We start from the raw sequence: 19,560 nt of genomic DNA on the forward strand, positions 1-19,560 counted from the left end.
ACTGTGTTCAGTTCAACATGTTTTTGGCCACAACTTGCAGGCCCTGCATTCAGAAGCGGTTCCTACCATCCGACAGAGGGTTTACATACTGCTCTACATTAGTCAGCTTCATGCTCTCATGTGGGTTTGTGCTCCATAATGCCAGGGCAATCCTAAAAATACAGCACATGAAAAGCCTCACAGGCATCTCAAGCTGTTAAGGGGATGGGGGGAGCTTTGGGGATGGGCACAACAACAGGCTTAGGGATGGAGAGAAAGTGTCCTCACTGGAAGTCTGCCGTCTGGTTTCTAAACAAGAAATGTGTATTTTAAAAGATCTTTTCCTGGTATTTCACCCTGTTTTTCATTCTCCCACTTTGTCCCATGCAATAAACAACCTGCCCCTAGTGACACTTTCCACAGTGGTCCCAGTTTGACCAGCCTCTGTGCCCCAGTTTGGTGTTTCTGACATTGTTACCCAGGTAACCCTGACCTTGCACGGATGGCATTTCTGACACAGCTCCTAGTTGCTGTCAGTCTTGGAACTGTGCTCCCTCAACCAAGTCTCCCTCATGCACTTCTGAATTTTTCTGGAAAAACAAAACAAAACACCACAACCATACCCTTCCCACCTTCTGAAATCCAGATAATCCTCACAGTTACTGCTAATCTTAACTTCAGTATTAGCTCTCACTTAGAGCAACCTCTTAGTTCAGATCCAAACTGTTTTTCACAACTTCTTCAGTTATCTTAACCTCACAACCAGGCCTGGTCGTTTGCCTGCAGCCCTGACAGACATACATACATATGCTGCTCCAAAAGGAATGCCTTCTATTTATTTCCATGGAAACTACACCAGATACAAAGAGCACAGTAACACTATTTTATAGAGCAAATCCTCAGCTACAAAACACTATTTTTCAACACAGTCACCACCATCAGTTATGCATTTTCCCCAGTGATGAATAAGAGCCTTCATGCCACGCTCATAAAAATTAGGTAAGGTGTGTTATGATGTCCTCTTATGCATTCCCTGGCAGCTTTCAGGGAGGCCTGATCCTGCTTCACTGCAACTAGTGAGCAGTTTTATAATTCTAAAGTGATTATATATATTATCTAAAAGACGTCATGGCTATCAGTTCTCAGAAATAAAAATTACTTTTAAATTGAAATGCTAATTTCAAGTATCTTAATCATGTGACTAAGGTTTAACTTAAGGAAACACTAAGCTGCACACTGTACATATGCATCATCTGTATAATAAATATGGCATCTATACTGTGAAATAAATAATGAAGGACCAACAATTGTGATTAATGACTGATATTAAAAAAAAATCAGACTTAGACACTAAGGAAAATACTCACTCCCATAGAAAATTGACTACATAAAGAACAAACTCAAATTTTAATATGTACACAATCCTGTGAATGTTTAAAGTCTGAATAATATAGATGGTCAGAAACTTCCCATCCCTGAAAGTGTTCAAGGCCAGGTTGAATGGGGCTCTAGGCAACCTGATCTAGTTCTTGATCTAGTGGGTGGCAACCCTTCCATGTCAGAGGGTCGGAACCAGGTGATTCTTGAGGTTCCTTCCAATCCAAACCATTACTTTACCATACTGTAATTTCAGTAAACTTTGCTTTGTCAAGTGACCTCTGCTAATAAAACTTCCTCTCTTTTGAGTATGAAAAATAAGTCCAGACATCTTTTGTCAAAACACATCTATATCATTTACATCTTCTCTTTCAGTACTGCACCTGAGTGTGTAGAAAAACATACAAGAAGATACGTTCGTGTAGATATATTTTGCAGTAGCTTCAAAATAGAGAGAGACACTCCCAGTCTTCCTGTTTTTCATGTTGTGTTCATAGGCCCTTAATCAGATATTTGGGAAGGCCAAACACTACACAAGTTGGTGTCTACACTCTCTCAGCACAGAGCACACAGTGTTTATAATGCTCATCTTAAATCTTTATCCCTGCTTTATCAGTCTTATGCTTTGTAACTTATGTTTAGATACTCTAAATTATCCTCTTCCTCTGTTGAACTTTCAAATTCACTCTAATTACTTAAGAAATGATGATTCAGTTTGAACTAGGAAGAATCTTAAGTTATTGGCATCTGTAGAGCACAGAATTACAGCACCTTATAAAGTTACACCTTATCTCCGTTGTCTCTAAGAGTCTTAAGAGATACTGTAAGATTCCCATCACAAAGCACACCTTGAGGAACAGTGAACTCATGTTAATCACACTTAATCTCTCATTTCAAATAATGCACATAATAGATGTGGAGAGGAAAAAAAAGGGGGGGAAAACACTCAAGAGCTTTCTAATACTGTGTCTTAAGCCTGATTTCTATGTAATACCTCAGCCAGCAGCAGCCCAAGAATAATTTAAAAGACACACACTATGTGACAAAAAAAAAAAAAGACAAAACCTCAGCAAGCTTTTAGCCTGGGAGATTAAGAAGGAAAGAACTCTGCAGAATTTCCAATTAACACCTTACATGTTTCCATGACTCACCTAAAATTAATGACAATTTTTTGCACCCTGCACTGATTTATAGGAACCAGTTTTGGCCATAAGGAAAATAAAATGAAAAAATTCTTCCTTTTACCTTGGCATCCGTTGTAAGTACCTCAAAGTCAAAATCCACCAAAGAAAGCATTATGCACTGGGAAACAGTGTTTCTTTACCGCTCGCACTATGAGGACCTTGGTCTCCATGAATTTTCTGCTGGCTCTTGCTGGGGGTTTTTATTTGTTTTTAACAATTCTTTCCATGAACCTGAGATCCATACCACTGCAGCTGATTATTCTTTGCAGATGGTTTCTTTCCCTAACGTTTTGAGGCTTAATTCTTGTTACAGTACTCTCCCTACCCCAAGGAGCACAATTCCTATTGACCAATACCCTGCTCAGTTCTGATTATAATTGTAAAGGCACTGCACCGAGATTAAACCTCCTACTTCCACATCTCGTGCACAGCAATCTGAGAGGGTTATTAAAACAGACTCCCTTCTGATCATCTCTGTAGACATTTTAATCTTACATTCGGTGTTTTTATATCCAAACCTTGCTCCTCACACACAGGGGGGGAGGGAATTAATTGAATTGAGTGGGAGGTTGATTTGGTGGAGTCCATCGGAACTGAGCTAAAGTATATCTCATCTATTGAAAAGCACTTCCCCTGAATTCTAACAAAAGAAGCCAATTTTTAAACTGCTCACTTCAAAGGAAGGAGTGGGAATTGCTTGTTCTCTGTCTTTCCCCACCAGTATTTCTATTATCATTTCCCTTAAAAACAAAACAGGCGCCTGGGAAAGGGTGATACAGCTGCAATTTATGTAGTGGCGATATTTTTTTTCCCTGCTAATGTTAATTTTGATAAGGAAATGTGAAAGGCTCTTCAGTGGAGTAATGGGATGAGGATGTACAGCAGGGGAGACCAGAGGCCAGGCAGAGCTGCTGTGCTGTCTCCAGCTGCATAAAACCAGAGGTCTGGGGGCGCACAGGCTGCTTGCCTCACCTCTTTCAGTTAGTCATTTAATATATGTAAAGGTCATAAGTCATAGCAACAGCAAGAGAAAGGACTTGCTTAAAGCATCTACACAAGTGTTAGAACCAACACAAACAGGAACTTCCTCCTGTCAACACTGTGGAATGTTCCTGAGCTGGAAGAGCCAACAAATAGCAGTGAGGACTGCCAGTGCGTACATCAGACCAATTAGAATAGTAGCTTTTAAAATGTAGATATGAAGGATCATTTCTGCTTCTACTGCTAAATAAAGCCCCAAAGACCAGAAAGCAGCACTCTCAAGAAGTACTGCTGTAGGGCTGTGGCTTGGGCTTCAGGCCCAAGATCTCTGCACAAGTGTCCTCTGGAGCCACACATTTCCACATTTCCAGTTTTTGCACCAAGAAATGGAAAGCTGCAATTTACTACAATCTCTCTCTTTATACTTTTCTGATTGGAGAATCTCAAGCAAGCCTGCCAAGCATGGGGCACTTGAACTTTAAAAGTGCCTTCCAGGACCTAAAGTGGAGATGTAAGAAAGAAGGGATATGCTATGATAGCACAAGGGGAAATTATTTTAAAGTAAAGGAGAAGAGGGTAGATTTAGACTGGATATAAGGAAGATGTTTTTTACAATGAGGGTGGTGAGGCACCAGTACAGGCTGCCCAGAGAGGTGGTGAAAGCCCCAAACCTGGAGACATGCAAGTCCAGGCCAGATGGGGCTCTGAGCAACCTGATCGAGCTGTGGGTGTTCCTGCTCATAGCAGCAGTTGGGCTAGAGGGCCTTTAAAGATCTCTTCCAACTCAAACGATTCTACGATTCTCTTCAATAAGAAAAAAAGCAGTCATAAGGTATCCTGGGACATCAGGAGTATGAGCATTTCTGTGGCATTCTGCTCCTTAAGTTAAATGTCCCCTCACTATAATTCAACAGTAAGCTACTGCCCTCCCCAGTATTTGTAATTAATTGCTTTTATTTACTACATTTTACATTTGTTAATCTGATCAATACCAAATTAACCTAACCTTCAAGGTCATTAGCAAACACACTGAATGAAACTGCTTTCAGAAAACCCTGGAAGAAGCACGTGCATCCTCCTTGTTTGACACAGGCAATCATCCTCCCCTTCTGCCAATTGATCCTTTCACACTGCTGGCCCTTCCTTTTAGTATATCCATACCATTCTTGTGATCTAAAGACATGAAGGAAATCACTTAACCTGTAATACCCAGCTGGTACCTAGCCTGAGAACAGGCTCAGGCAGTGATGATGGTAGGTGGCAGAACCCCAAGAACCTCACTTGGCTTTTCCACATCAATAGATTAGAACACTTTATGGTGTGCTTTTCAAGTGTTGCTGCCACCACAGTAACATTATCAAGCAAAACTTAAAATTTCTTATCATCCTGCACATGCAGACATTTGAAGCATGACCCCAGACATTCTCAACTCCTACAGTGTAGCATTACCTTGGCTCCTCCCTGCTGAATCTTGCAACGTCCCACATATACTACTGGGTCTTGCTCAGGTCTCCCATCGCACAATTTTTGATGTGTTTCCAGGTAAGTTCTCCTGGAGCCAGAACTGCATGCAGGATGAAGACTGGCACATTAGTAGGTAACGCTCTCTGAGTTCATCCCTCCCTAATGGGAGAATATCACAGCCAAGGAAAGCAAAGCATTTTCTGAACCTTTACCCAACAGCTCCTAGTACATTTTCCTTTGCAGATGGCTAACAGCAGAACTTGGAAGCTTGAATTGCCACAGTACTATTATATCTTCACCAAACACCACAGATAGCCCACAGCAAGGGTGTAAAGGTCGTTCACAGGGGAAAAACAGTATAAGGGACAAAAAGGCAGAAAAACAGGAGAATGTGTCCAGGATAAAATAAATAGAAGCAACAAAGTATAAACAGCATAAAATGCTCTAGGTATTGGTATGTTGTTTTTCTTTGTTTCTTAGTGAAAAAGGAAGACAGGTTCTAAAAGAAGCATTCATTTTTACTTAAGGTTTTGCGTACCTAGACAGAGCTAGACAGAAAAAATGGGAAAGGATATGAGAAAGAGTGAAGGAGAGAAGAAGCACAGGATTTCGGACAGGACAAAATGAGTCCAGCAACAACTTGTTAAGTTAACGTTCAGTCTACTTAAGACCTCAACACTACATGATGCAGCTATTAGTACTTGGAGAAACTTCTTTAAGTTAAAAAATAAAAAAAAAGCTGTGCCTGGAATATCCTGCTTGGACCTGGGGTGGTAGTAGCAGTAACATATCAAAGTGACCGAATAAGCTAAAGGTGTAGAATAATCAGCATCCCCAAGACTATTATCACTAACTCATTGTTAAAACTATTTTTTATGCCTCACCGAGAGGAGAAAAGTCATTAGGAATTTAAATAACTTTACTTAAGCAAAGCGTTCAGCATAGCCCATGAAGCTGATGTAATTCACCATTTTGGCAGCATGTGGCAAACCATTTCATAAGATGCTGCTGCAAAGTGACGCGCTTGTTAACTCATGTTGTATTTGTGTAATACATAGTATTTTAGTAATTACTAGTGCTTAGAAGCTCAACAGCTTCATATGGGCATTTAGATCATTGAACAGTGGGTATGAGCTTAAAGCCAAGAGCTACTCAGTATTTCTACTGATATCTAAAATCCACACCAGTTCTGCCGTCAAGGCTCATCAAGCATTTAAAAATTGAGATTTACCCTTGTTTTGGCTGGGACAGTTCACTTTCTTCCTACTACTGTGTTCTGGATTTAGCATGAAAACACTGTTGGTAACTCCTGTGTGCTTCTCACAGCGCAAAAGGTGTACCTGGAACACTTTCCTATCCTATTACAACTCCTTGCATTTTGCCTATTGAAGCACTGCATTTTCTTCAAGCAAACTGGGTAGTTGTACGTATCAGAGACTTTAAAAATCCAATTACAGTTTTAGAAGCATCAAGTATATCGCTTTTGCCATCCACCTATCAGTCCCTAGAACACTTTCAGTTTCACAAGTGCAAGGTGCACACTGGTCGTTTTTCAGAATCACTGAATCAGCCTTTTCTGAAAATAATGTTAGGAAGTTCTGGGAGACAGCAATCTGCCGCCCTTGTATGGATACGTCTCACCAAAGAGTAGGCACATCGTACTGCATTTATTTATAGGAGGAGCCTGAAATGTTTTAGTTGGAAACAATCCACGTCAACTCTAAATATTCTGCGTGTGCATATAAAACTGCAAGTCTTATTAGTGTTAAAATAGTTTGCGCAAGAAACAAGATTGTTACATGTTTCTTAGATGTTTTAGCAACGTCTTATTTCCTGGGATAACAAAATAACTTTATTATCTGGCCAATATAATGAAATTTGTTATAGCCGTGAGGCAGTGTCAGGGATTATCATCTAAATGCAGGAAGCAATATCAAATTTGGAACAAAGCTGACATTCAAAATATTTGAATTGTACAATCTTTCTTACTGCTTAAAATGATTGCAAAAGAGGAAGGTTAAATGTTAGTAAGCTTAAGGCATTTTAACATGTACAAAATTACCAAATACAGGTCCCAGGTGAAGAACGAAGAAGTCAGTAATGAGGTTGGTACCTTCACATAAACCAAGCAGATTAAACCATCAGCTAGAGGAAGCAGCTAATGCCTCCAAGTAACAATGCTGGTAAAGAGGCATTCAGTTACCTGACAGAATTGCAGCTCAATGCACAGGTATCTGTTCAATAGATTTACAAAGTTCTGCTGGGATTCTGTACTACAGACCATACCAACCCAGATCATAGTTCTATCTGTGGCTGTCCATAATCCATACAAAAATCTACTAAAATCAGTCTGCTAAATCACAACTAAGTTCACTGTTTTAGGTAACTTCCATTTAATTGAATTGCTTGGCCCAGTAATGATACACAGCTTGCCTCCATAACGCTGCTTGATGAGCTTTAAAACTTAAAGCATAATTTAAAAAATCCCAACTCATTTTTGAAAATAGAAAAAAACTATTTAAAAAGATGTGTAGGGAGACACAGGAGAAGACACCACATATCTCAGCTCCCTCACTCTACCTGTGCTGTCACCTGTCAGGGGGGAAGCCCTCCAGTACTGCTTAATCTCTGAAGAGTTGAATTGCTGTACAAGAACTTCAGTATTTGTATTGCTCTCTTTCTTCTTCCTTTCCCTCGCATGCTCAGCCACTACATCTGGATGAACATTTTCTCCTTTTGGCAGAGCAGAGCAGACATCTGCTAAGAGAACATAGCAGCATTCAGAAGCAGTTGCCTAGGAACAACTTCCTAAGGGGCAGAAGTCTAGACTCAGTTTTTCCAGCATGGAAAATACTGCTTGTTCCAAACTCTAATCCTACTGAAAGTTCATTGAATTCTACATCAAGTATTACTGAGTTATACTAACAAACTTTACATTTGCTAAAAAACATACTGAAAGCATAACTCCAGATTTTTAACTACTATTATAAAGAATTTTCAGAGCTTAATTTAGTTTCTAAAACATTTTAAAATATAACATGAATCCTTTGAAAAGTTTCTGTCATAGCACAAGGTTGTTGGTTAATCAGAATCCCAGCAATTGCTAAACATTAAGTGAAGCTGAAATTTAAACAAGATCTAAGGACTTCCAATACGGAAACTATCTCAAAACAGAGCAGAGGGCACCCAGATTTTTCTAGGGCATCAGAGTCAGAAGAGAGTACAGCACTCACTTCACTCCACAGCACGTACCCTAGGAGTTCAGAAATCATGCAACTTGCTATGGCCGTGGAATGATCACAAAGAACATGGAGGAAAGTCCAAGAATTCACCAAAACTGCATGTCATGAATCTTATAGAGCCACCTATGAGAAAAAAGTAATCTACTATAAACCATGTAATTAGAAGTAACTAAACCACATGTATCTAAACTTCACCTTTGTAACAGAGGAATTTGATTTATATATGGCACTTGTATATGAATATACATTTCAAAAAGAAATTGAAGCCACAAAGTTTCTTCTAACAGATTCTGTTGTGCAACTTCTGCTTTTGAAGTTTAAAAACCGAGGTTAGACAACTGTGCCAAAAATGGCTAAGGAATTTGCTCCAAAAAAGGGAAACATTATTTTCAATCTGCATCACTGGAGAAAGATACTGACCCCAGGTAAACCTCTCTACAAAAACAATCAGAGGAGGAGAGAAGGAAACGGGGCACACTTTTAAACACCCACTACTGCTCACAAAAAATGCACCCAAATAACCTTCAGGGGCTGGCTTCAAGGTAATGTTCAGATTACTAGCAGAGAGCATGCTGAAGAGACTATTTTATTCGCGTAGCACTGTGGTTAATTGTTACCTGAGGAGTGTCAATGTTTTAAAGCAGAACAGGGCTGCTGTCCCCACTCAGTACACCACTGGTGCTTGTCACGTGCAGCTGCCAAGAAACCCCTCCTGCTTCAGGGAAGAGCAGACTAGTCCAGCATGATGTCAGCTGTATTTAAAACATTCAAAGGATGTTGATGGTGCAAAGTAAATCCACAGCATTAAGAAATCAAAGTGGCTTGGTTTAGAACAAAGTATGCTGAAACACTGCACTGTTCCATGGGGTACAAGTAGTCAGAAGCTTTTTAGCAGACAGTTTTTCCATCAAAAAAAGGTTTCCTAACACACCACTACTGATGACTGTTTTAAGAACTCTTACTACATCTTATCAGCTCCTGGTATCCACCCTCTGGAAAGCTATCAGTGCCAATCAGCTTACACTAGGCAGACATGGAGCCCATCCTATGACCAGTGGTTTCGGGCTTTCAGTTCTGCCAGCTTCCAGGCACCATGATCACTCAGCCTAGGGAGACTAACAAACATCTACAGCAGTTGTAACCTCCAGCACCTCTGTAGCTGGCAAGAAGGGACAAATTACAGCAACTACCTGCTATTTACATAGCTTTGACATGACTTGTTTGTAAAATAACAAAAACTGTGAAATATTCTCTCCTTACCAATGATTTCTAGGGCTATTTATGCACAAAGGGAACATACGTCTACAGAAACTCCCCCAGCTCTCTTCTGTCCAGCAACTCTACCTACAATACACTCTTCCTCCAATTTCCTCACATATTCCACCCAACAGCCCTTGGTCCTGACATGTTTTCAACCTCACAGGCTACCTACACCAGTTACACAGAACCAGACGTGTGCCAACACAGGAAAAAGAAGCTGTTTTTTCATTCCCTTTCCTGCAGCAGTGAAAGCAAGGACTTGCACCTTACAAGCCAACTAATGGTTGAGACATAGAAATGGCAACACAGTTGAGACCATCATCTTGCTGACAGAAAGCTCCCCAGTAGGGGCATGAGGAGCAAGCAGAACAGTGAGTTTAGGGAACATGACACACAGGTGGAGACAGTGTGATTAGGCAACTGTCATTTCCTTAAGGAAGTGGGACAGAATTCATAAAACATGCAGAACTCTGCAATAATAGGAGTGCTATTTTAAGCTAAATTCTCAGGGAGATGTCTAAGCCAATCCACATTGAATTCACGTTTTCCAAGACGAAGAAATTTCTTTGCTTTTCCGTTACTGTTTGTGAGCAGGACTGATCAAGAAAGAATACACATTTCAAATATAACACGTGGCAAACTCTAAAGGGAGAAAACAAAGCAAAACACTTCTCCATCAACAAGATAAATTTGGAAGAAATCACAGCCTACTGAGAAAGTTACAAGGAGTGTACACCATGAGATAAAAAGGGCACTTCGAGAAGTGAAGCACAAATTCACCAGTTTCCATTTGTAAGCCATCGGGATGAAATCACATTGCTCTGTGCGCGTTTCTGTGTGCATGCATGTGTGTATGCACGTGGAGATACACTGCAGAGATGTGCAAAGCTCACAAGACTCAGATCTGGTAATTCCACATCAATTCTTACACTAAAGGAAATTTTAAAAGTTTCATTACTATTGTATATAACTCCTCAGCCAGGCAGGAACCAACCTGTGTGGATGAGAACTGCACCAGCATGATGCAGCTGCCTCTTACAACAAAATCAGGTAAGAAGTATTGGAGGTATTACACGACAAAGACCTGGGAAAACCTTTAAGGAAATATCTTCAAATACAATCTCAGACACATTCATAAACTGTATTGCCTTTTCTGCACAAGCAAGCATTACAGGAGATGGGACACTATGCCAAATGATTTAAAAGAAAATGTCTTCACCTTAGGAAACGCAGACTCAATTTCAGGTTGTCCCATTATGTGGAATGGAGTAGGGTAATGGACAGACTTCAGCTTCACCCACAGCAAGCTCAGTTTAAAAGAAAAAAATCTCAACACAGAGCATTTAATATCAGAAAAAACATTTCTCGAGACGGACTGGTGGATTTACATACCTGTTTGTACAGAAACATCCTCCATGAATTTTTCTAGTGTTCTATCAGAACCACTTTTCTAAGCATAGAACTAAACAAATTATCCAGAGTAAAATACAGTATGAAATCACAAAGCCTTAAATTCTGAAGACAAACGTCAGTATTGTTGCTTTCATGCTGTGACACACTATAATGAATAAGGAAACTTGCACTGAGTCAAAGAAATTTTTCATAAGACAGCTTAGGAAACAAAATTATTGTAAAACATTAAAAACAACAATCTACAGTCATTTGAGCTGTTATTCCTGCAAGGCAAAGGTGCCTGCTAATAAAACACTGAACCACAGTAAATACAAGTACTTTAAATTACATTCACTTAACTCAGAAGTATTAGTATTACCACGATTGTTAGTCAGAATGCTATCAAGTTTTGTTTTACTTCATCTGTATGCTCTATTTGCCAGTGGATATTTCCTGACTAATGCATTTGGATACATCTGTGAAGAAAATAAAAATCTGTAACCACTTCCTCTTCATGTCAAAAAACATTTTTTAAAAACCTGAAAGTGAGTTTGGATTATCTATATGCTTATGGCAAAACACCAGTAGTAATCTAAAGACTCATTCCATGGAAGGGATTAAGTTATTCACAAACCTTATTCATAATTTTAATAACGATGCTTTGCATTTTCACATTCTGAAGAGTTTAAAAATACGTACTGTATATATATTTTTACAACAAAAACATACAAATTAACATACAAAATGAAGAACCAACGTACTTTGGAAAGTTAGGATAAAAAACCTGTATTTCTAAAGATATTTAAAGATATCCTTAAGGATTAAGGATCAAGGAAACAGTGGTTTTATTCACTGAATTCATAAAAAACCTCTTCCATACTTTTTATGACAATAATTGCTTTCAATTTTTTCACATAACCAATTTTATACAAATAAAAATATAAATAAAAAAATAAACACTACTGAATTTATACCAAATCAAATTCAACATCTGCTCTCAAGACCTTTGTCACAGAACTTTCTGATCTGAGAAAAGAAGTACAGAAACCTATTTTAAGGAAATAACCATAAAAAGAAGGAAACAAAACAAAACCACCACCCTGTATTTGTAAACACTCAAGCAGTGCAGACAGATGTTTCAGAGTACCTACAGAATACTAAGTTGCAGATCGTATTTCTATTTGAAACATGTGACCATGCTCTGAAACATGAAATATTTTAGCACATAGGTAGCAGCATACTGGAAGATGAAAAGCCTGAGACAGCAGCTCTGTAAGTTCCACAACTACTGCTAAAGACAGCTGTGAGAGAGTCCAACCCACACCTTGAGGTGTTTCAGGCTTGACATAATATTTTGATACAGACGTTTCGTTTATGGACAAACCTGATTTTACCAGTATTTCCGATTAGATGATCACTGCAATATCTGAAATATAATTCAGAACCTAGGTGTATTTCTGGTAAAGCAGGTAGAGCTTAATACATTCTATTTCACACAGTGAAGACTAATGAAAGCCTCCTTAGTTATATCGTGACTTTTAAATAGCTGAGAGCTATTTATTGATTTCAAAGCCAACCCAAAAGCCAGGCAATGGGTCAAAGTAATCGGACATCAATAAATCTACAGCAGTTGTATCGGAGAAGTGACAGAAAAAAATGCTTTGAACTCAAGACTGTAATAGCTTTTTGCCACCGTAATGCTTCCGGATTGCACGCTCACTCTTAAAAATAGGATTAAAATTTTAGCACAGCCCCCTGTTAATTGAGGAAAACAACCACATGGGACACACACAAAAAATGACAATCAATCCAAAATAGCACGTTGAAACAATATTAAAGTGCCCAAACTGCTTTTACATTCACTTGAACCCGTGTCTCTAAAGAGCTGAAATATCCTAATCTAGAAACGCATGGTCCACAAAGGTAACAACCTTGTTATTTCAACCCATGAGTATACTGTATGATTAGTAGAAAGTTTTAGCAGACAAAAAATGAAAAATGAAACTGCAGCAAGAGAGCATGGCAAACCTGAGACCTATTAGTGCACAAATCTGCTTAAAAACTAAAAAGATAGAAAGAGAAAGCTAACAAACTACAATAAAAGTTATGTCTTTAAAGCAATAGGTTACAACAGGGTGGGAAATGTTTGATTTGTTTGCATATGCCTGCAAAAGGGTCACTATCTTTCTGAAAAATCTGGTATTTTTCACAGCATCAGATTTATGGCTAAAAGCCATAACATTATATTTACTAATTATTATGCTTTTCCCACCCTGGCAGAGAATAAACATGAATTCAGAAGCACAGTAGAAGTGAAAAACAAAGAGGAGGAGGAGGAGAGAGAAAGCAGCAGAGAAAGACAGAAAAGGTGAATACAGAGCTACAGAAGTGTTTATTGAGCATGCTACAGAGGTAAGCAGAATACACACAAAATGAAATTAAACAACCATCAAACCTCCCAACTTTGTTAGAAAATTAATTTTTAATTGTGCCACTTTCAAACTATACTGAATTTTACAATTCTAAAGATGTAAAAACTCAACTAATAGAAAATATACATGACCATTTTCTCTACATAGATAACAGAATCTATGAATCTTGAAACTAAGTACATCAATTTCAAAAAGTATTGGTCATTTAAACAGAATCAAGTTAACAGTTCAGACTGACAGAGAACTGCTTTCAAATCAACTGGATCTGTAGATTCTGAGCCATGTTTATAGTAAAGTCAGATTGATTTCTAAATATAAAATATTTTGAAGAGATTTATTAAAACTGAATATTACAATGCAAGGTAAATTAAGACTAAAGGCACATAAACTTTGGTCCCACCTGGTTGTCAGTTTTAAAAAACTGCCACAGAATTTCCTGCAAGTGTTTGTTTGCAGCAAACTTTCTTTATCACTGAAAAATACATGCACCATTTCCTGAACTAGCTTGACCAGTCTGTACATGCTCAGAAATCCACAACCATATTCCATATCTTAAATACAAACTAAAGATGGCAATATATATTTAAATGCACATAAGTCATGTCAACTTCAAAAACATCTACGAAAAATATTCAGCCACAAACAAGACATTACTTAGTGCTGACATTTATATGATACATCCCACAAGAGTGTGTACAAAAAGGTTAAGATTCCACAATGCTTTCCACATAGGGCTCAAAGTCACAGAAGTCACTTCTTGTCCTTTAAGAAATTAATATTCTGTACCTTGGTAATTTTAACAAATGCCTACATTCATAACTGAATCTAGACCAGAATCATAAAATACAAAAGGCCTTTTTTTTAAAAAAAAAAAAAGCATAAAGCAAAAAGTAGCAAAATCAAATAGCAATGTTGTACTCTTTCAGTACAGTGTATCTTACCAAAAAAAGAAAATTAAGTGACAAGCCAGCAGAGAAAGAAATCAATTCCAAGCAGGAGAAACAAAAGCTTAACCTTTTTACACACCCCTGCCTAAACATATTCAAATTATCATGTAACAATGTGCCCCACACAACCAAATTCGTTTTCACTAGTTATGCAATTCCAGCAGTACTAGCTTTCCTTTATAAGGCACGTATGTCAACTAAGTTGAAAAACTGTGGTATTAACTTGAAATCTTTTAAACAAAGTGATGGTTTATCTAAACAACAGTTGGACAACAGCAGTTAGCATCACTGCTCTTAAATTTTTTCTTATTTTTTAAACAACCAAGGAATGATAACAGCATGGAAAACAGAAAGAAAATCCAAAAATAGAAGACAAACTCTGGTCCCCACTCTCCCGAACAGTCAATAGGTGACAACACCAAACAATGCAATACACCCTCATTTTCAATCTGCCTTTTTAAATGGTTGACTTAGAGAAAGAAACTCTCAGATGGTGATTTTCTCCAAGATTGTAATTGTGAAGATCAATCAAAGCCTGAATAGCTTCCTCTACTGTTGACATCTGAAGAAGTGCCATCTTGTGATCTCTTCTGAAACAAAATAATAGCATTAGGAACTCGAACACTACAGGAGTTGTTCCTAATGTCTGCTATACTCTAGGCACTTTTCCTTAAGACACGCTCAAAAAAAAAAAAACAATTAGTCTTTTTTTTTTTAAAAGCTACGCACAGAAAAATTACTTACTGAAAAAATTTAAACGCTTTCACAGTGCCTCCAGTGTTAGCAAACAGTGTGCGTAAATCCTCTTCTGCTACTGATGGTCTACAGACAAAAAAAACAAGCATAATCAGGAAACAAATGAATACACAGTGTTATGATTAACACAAAATACTACAGGCCTCCTGACAAGCAAGACTTACGGAATATTGGATAGATGAAGTGTTGCAGATGGAGGGAATATATTCTGAAAGTTTTTTGAACCAGGTTTCTTGAAACGATGCAGAGGTGAATTACCAAAATCTTTAGTCAGCCCTTGATCATCAAGACCCTCTCGAGGTAGTTGAACTGTCTGATGTTTAGAAAGGGTAACACGAATTATCTTCCCATACATTTTTTGTCCATTAAGATGGCTCATAGCTGAAAAAGACAACAAGTTTCTCAATGTAGTATTACTTTTCAGTAGCATGTGATACATTACACATAGTTTTTTTTCTTGTTTGAAGGGCTAGGAAAATCAGTCAGTCAGTGTGCTAGAAGACTAATCAAAAAGTAGGTCTGCAGAGTACCTGAGTATTTAGAAAGCCAGTTTCAACTTTTGAATTATTCTACACTGTCAGGATTTTGGAATACACGTGGATGAAATGAGATTTCAGATCTTGTTGGTAACTAGGATACAAGAACTTTAAGATGTAAACTCCCTTAGTTGACTTGATTTTACATAGCTTAATTTCTTGGGAATATAAATAGAAATCTAATCTTACCCAGCTGTGACTGGTTTCCATCAGCCATCTGTATAAGAGCACTGTCTTTCTTATTGTATAAAATCTTCACACGCTGCACATCACCATAAACACCTTTTCAAAGTCAAAGGTAACCCAAAAGAAAAAGTTTATTTTAAAGCCAGTCAACTAAGTTACATATTTCCACATACCAATGGAACACTCAGACAGCAACAAGATCACTCGCTCGAACTCAACACTCACACAAATGAATAAAGGAGATAAAGATTTTGAATAGTGAGTTTTGAAAAGAATTCCTGATAAACCCTCAAAGCTATGTGAATGATATTAAATTAAAGACCATGCAAAATATATTAGCATGCATTAAAAGAAAAATCTGTGTCTATGGAGAGTTTTAAACAGCAAAAGAAAAACAGCAAAAGATTTACTACTGAATTTTAAGCCAAAGTGCTAGCTACAAATAAGAATTAAGGTGAAACAAAACAAAACCAACAAAAAAACCAAAACAGAACAAAATCAAATCAATAATAAAAGTATAGTGCTAACAATAACATACCGAAGAGGGTAAACAGACTTTGGGGCGTAACCATCTTTAGAAGGAGAGAAGAGCAAGCAGCGTAAGACAAGAAGAGAGAAGAGTCGAGGAAGAGCGGAGATGAACAGATCATCCATAACGAAGGGTGGTTCCCGCAGAATGGTGAGGTGGTCATGGATCATGGTTTCAAGGCGGTTAATTGGGGCAAGTTGGTCCGAGGAACATTTTGTTCAAGCACAGAAGCATGAACACAGGGAATGAAGACAGGGAACATAGACAAAGACGAGGAGAAAAGGGTAAAACGGGGAGGGGCATGGGAATTTGGGCAAAGACAAGGAAAGGGAAGTTGAACACAAAGGGGAAAGGATGAAATGGGGAAGGGGAAACAGCAATGCAGAAGAAAAAAAAAATAAGTGGGGAACAAAAAAAATAAAATATAGGTCAGTACATAGGAAATGCAGGAATTTGGTCAGAAAATGGTTGGTTTATGTACTGTACAAGAAAAACTGAGTAAAATGTAGTCACCCAAGACAAATATGGGTAAAGTACACTCATATCAAGAGTAAACTACAGCATTTCATCCCAACACGAAAATAAATAAAAAAAGCATGCAATAGAAATTTTGAAATTTAAACTTCAACTGCGTAAGCATGGCTGGTTATGAAATGCAGGCAAAAAGTCTTTCAAAATGGCACTCTGACCTAAAACATTTTAGCATGCAAGACTGTAGATGACAAAATAGTACCGGATGATAAAATAAGCTTAATGATTTATAGTGACAGAGGCCAGTTAAAAATGGAACAGCTAGACTGAAACAAACTTCCCACATTTCATACCAGCTTTCACAGCCATCAAAATAAAAATAAAAGGACGGTAAAGATGCATAACTAAACAAACTCCTTCAGATTTCCAAGTTAGCAAGAAAGATACAGTTAAGGTGAAAGTGCTTTGTCATTTTTTCCTTATTATTTTTAGACAAATGAGAAACTGCAATGAAAAAAATTACTAAGAGAGACTGGAAGAGTGCTTCGTCAAGATCTTTGGGAGAACCTTTAAAGAAAAATGTGTTAGAGTAGTTCACGTAAATTAAGACCTTACAATGTGAGATACAAGCATGAAATGAAGCAGCAAACAATTAGAAGAAACAAAACAGAAATTCTGGTTTAAATGACTATAAATGCAAAATAAAAAAAAAACTTTCAATTCAAATGTCAAACATGCAATAGTTACCATACTTCTTTAAGGAAAAATAGGTAGCCAACTATCAAAGGACATTTTAAGTCATTAGCTACCTCAGAAAACAAAAGTATTTAACAAGGACAACTTCAAAATTAACTTTGGGGAAGTAGTAAGGTAATAAAAAAATATAACAGCAAAAATACTATGAGCTTAAAATCCAAACATAAGAGGCCAAATTCAAAGAAATAAAATCATGACCAATGAAGTATGGGTAAAGAGGGAAAAAAAAAAGTCAAATTATTTCACTGACCTCTTCATTTAAATTGCTAACCAAGAGAACTGTGTTGCCACTGGCTGAGACTCCAGGCATTCCCACACGACCAGCAGCAGCGGCTGCAGCAGCAGCAGCAGCATTTGGAATAGCCAGAGGACTCAGAGCTCCTGGAACAGCTGCAACAGGAAGCCCTAATTTTAAAATAAAGCATATTTTACGAAATACACACAAGTCGCTTAAGAAAACAGCTCCAATATCAGTACAAGTATTGACTATGACTCTACAAAGCACACCATTCTAGCTGTTTTAGATGTCCAGAGAGTTGTAAAATGGATTAAGTGAACATGAGAGATAGAAATATTAAATATTACTCAAATCAAGGCTTCAAAGAGATGAGGTGTAAAAACTACTCTCTCCTCTTTTCAAATAAGCATTCTTGTGCACAAAAACTGCTCCCCACCATATTTGTATCACCCTTTGAGAGGTATTGCTCATGTCAACTTCATACTCTAGAGCTGGTCAATTGAAAAGGCATATCCACCTCTCACACCATAAATGAGGTGAAGAGGCACAAGACTGCACCAAACTGGTTATTCTATGGTTTTATATAATCTGATTATCACTCTTCCAAAAAAACTCAGATCCCACAGAAATCTGGTTGGTTCATGTGGTGATGTCACTGCTGTACCTGGAAAGCATGTTAATTCCAGGAGCTGTGAAAGATTTCTGCAACATACGTGAACTGTAGACAGCTCCTACAGGAATAGCCTTATCATATATGAATCAAATTCTTATTTGCACATTTTACAGAGTCCAGTAAAAGAACATTTATGTAGCAAAATACGTAAAAAGAACAGAAACAGAACTTAAGTGTTTTATTTTCTCTACTAAAATTGGCTTCTCTGATTTCACATTTTAGCAAAACTTCAGATATTTGTATGATGATGCTAAGCTAGCAAAGCTTTTGACCAGTCTTCTAATACACCAGGTAGACAGCCTAAAAATAATCTTTTACACTATGTGACACTTTCTTCCCAGATTTATTTCAGAGAAAGACAACAGGAAAAAGCAAAGTTCCTCAGTTTCAGTCAATATGAAATATAAAGCAGAATATAGTAAATATAGTCATCTGACTATTGAAAAATACTCCAGATTTAGTATCACAAGGGAAAACATGGAGGGAGAGGAAAGTTGTTACCATCGGGAGGGAAGGGTGGAAGAGGTTCTTATACAGTTATTAATTATCTAGAAAATACATCTATATTTACTTCTACTCTTTAATTACCTTTTGCTAAACAAATTGATGAAAATCAAACAGTTAAAAAAAGTTAAAAAAAAAAAAAATGAGATTTTCCCAGGCTGGACAAATGCCTCCTCAAAGGGAACAGGACATAAATCCCTATTTATCTGGAGCACTTAAGGAATATTACTGATCAATTATGATTCAAAAACATTTTGAAAAATATTTTCTGGTCATTTCCTGTCAAAGCCCACACAAAAATAAAAACACGTTCTAAAAAAGGAAATTAAAGATACAGAATGCTTTCTGATAAATCAATGGCATAGCATTAGTATTCATGAACCAAATCAGACATATATAAAGTACCAAGTAATGAAAATATTTAGAAAATTCTAGTAATCTCTCAGGACAAGTTAAAGGGAAAATTTACTTCAGGCAATAAATACAATCTTTTTATCGCATTACTTGTGATATTTGTGGAACTGTCTGTAATACAGAATAGAAAGAAAAATCCTGTCTTTCTTCCATTGAGGCAAAAGCACTTATCAGCATTTCAAACAGTATTTGATGGTCTATGGAAACAGCAGCCAATTATATCAAATAAAGTAATATAT

The 19,560-nt window shown here is 37.5% G+C and overlaps 1 protein-coding gene across 16 annotated transcripts in view; it reads right to left on the reverse strand.

The window, feature by feature from the left end:
* Positions 1 to 13,342: 13,342 nt before the first annotated feature.
* Positions 13,343 to 19,560, reverse strand: part of PTBP2 (polypyrimidine tract binding protein 2) — a 45,730-nt gene continuing 39,512 nt past the window's right edge. For 6 of the 16 annotated variants that reach the window (XM_015290736.4, XM_004936575.5, XM_004936574.5 and 3 more), the window contains 6 exons: positions 17,743 to 17,897; positions 16,275 to 16,308; positions 15,740 to 15,832; positions 15,179 to 15,395; positions 15,003 to 15,080; positions 13,343 to 14,848 (listed from right to left, as the gene is read on the reverse strand). In XM_015290736.4, the coding sequence (XP_015146222.1) occupies positions 14,716 to 14,848; positions 15,003 to 15,080; positions 15,179 to 15,395; positions 15,740 to 15,832; positions 16,275 to 16,308; positions 17,743 to 17,897 (710 nt within the window). In that variant the 3' untranslated portion in view covers positions 13,343 to 14,715. The remainder of the gene's footprint in view (positions 14,849 to 15,002; positions 15,081 to 15,178; positions 15,396 to 15,739; positions 15,833 to 16,274; positions 16,309 to 17,742; positions 17,898 to 19,560) is intronic. The other 10 variants (XM_040704975.2, XM_422322.8, XM_046944988.1 and 7 more) reach the window with 3 other exon arrangements.

The sequence above is a fragment of the Gallus gallus genome, chromosome 8, assembly GCF_016699485.2.
Source record: "Gallus gallus isolate bGalGal1 chromosome 8, bGalGal1.mat.broiler.GRCg7b, whole genome shotgun sequence".
Lineage (NCBI taxonomy): Eukaryota > Metazoa > Chordata > Aves > Galliformes > Phasianidae > Gallus > Gallus gallus.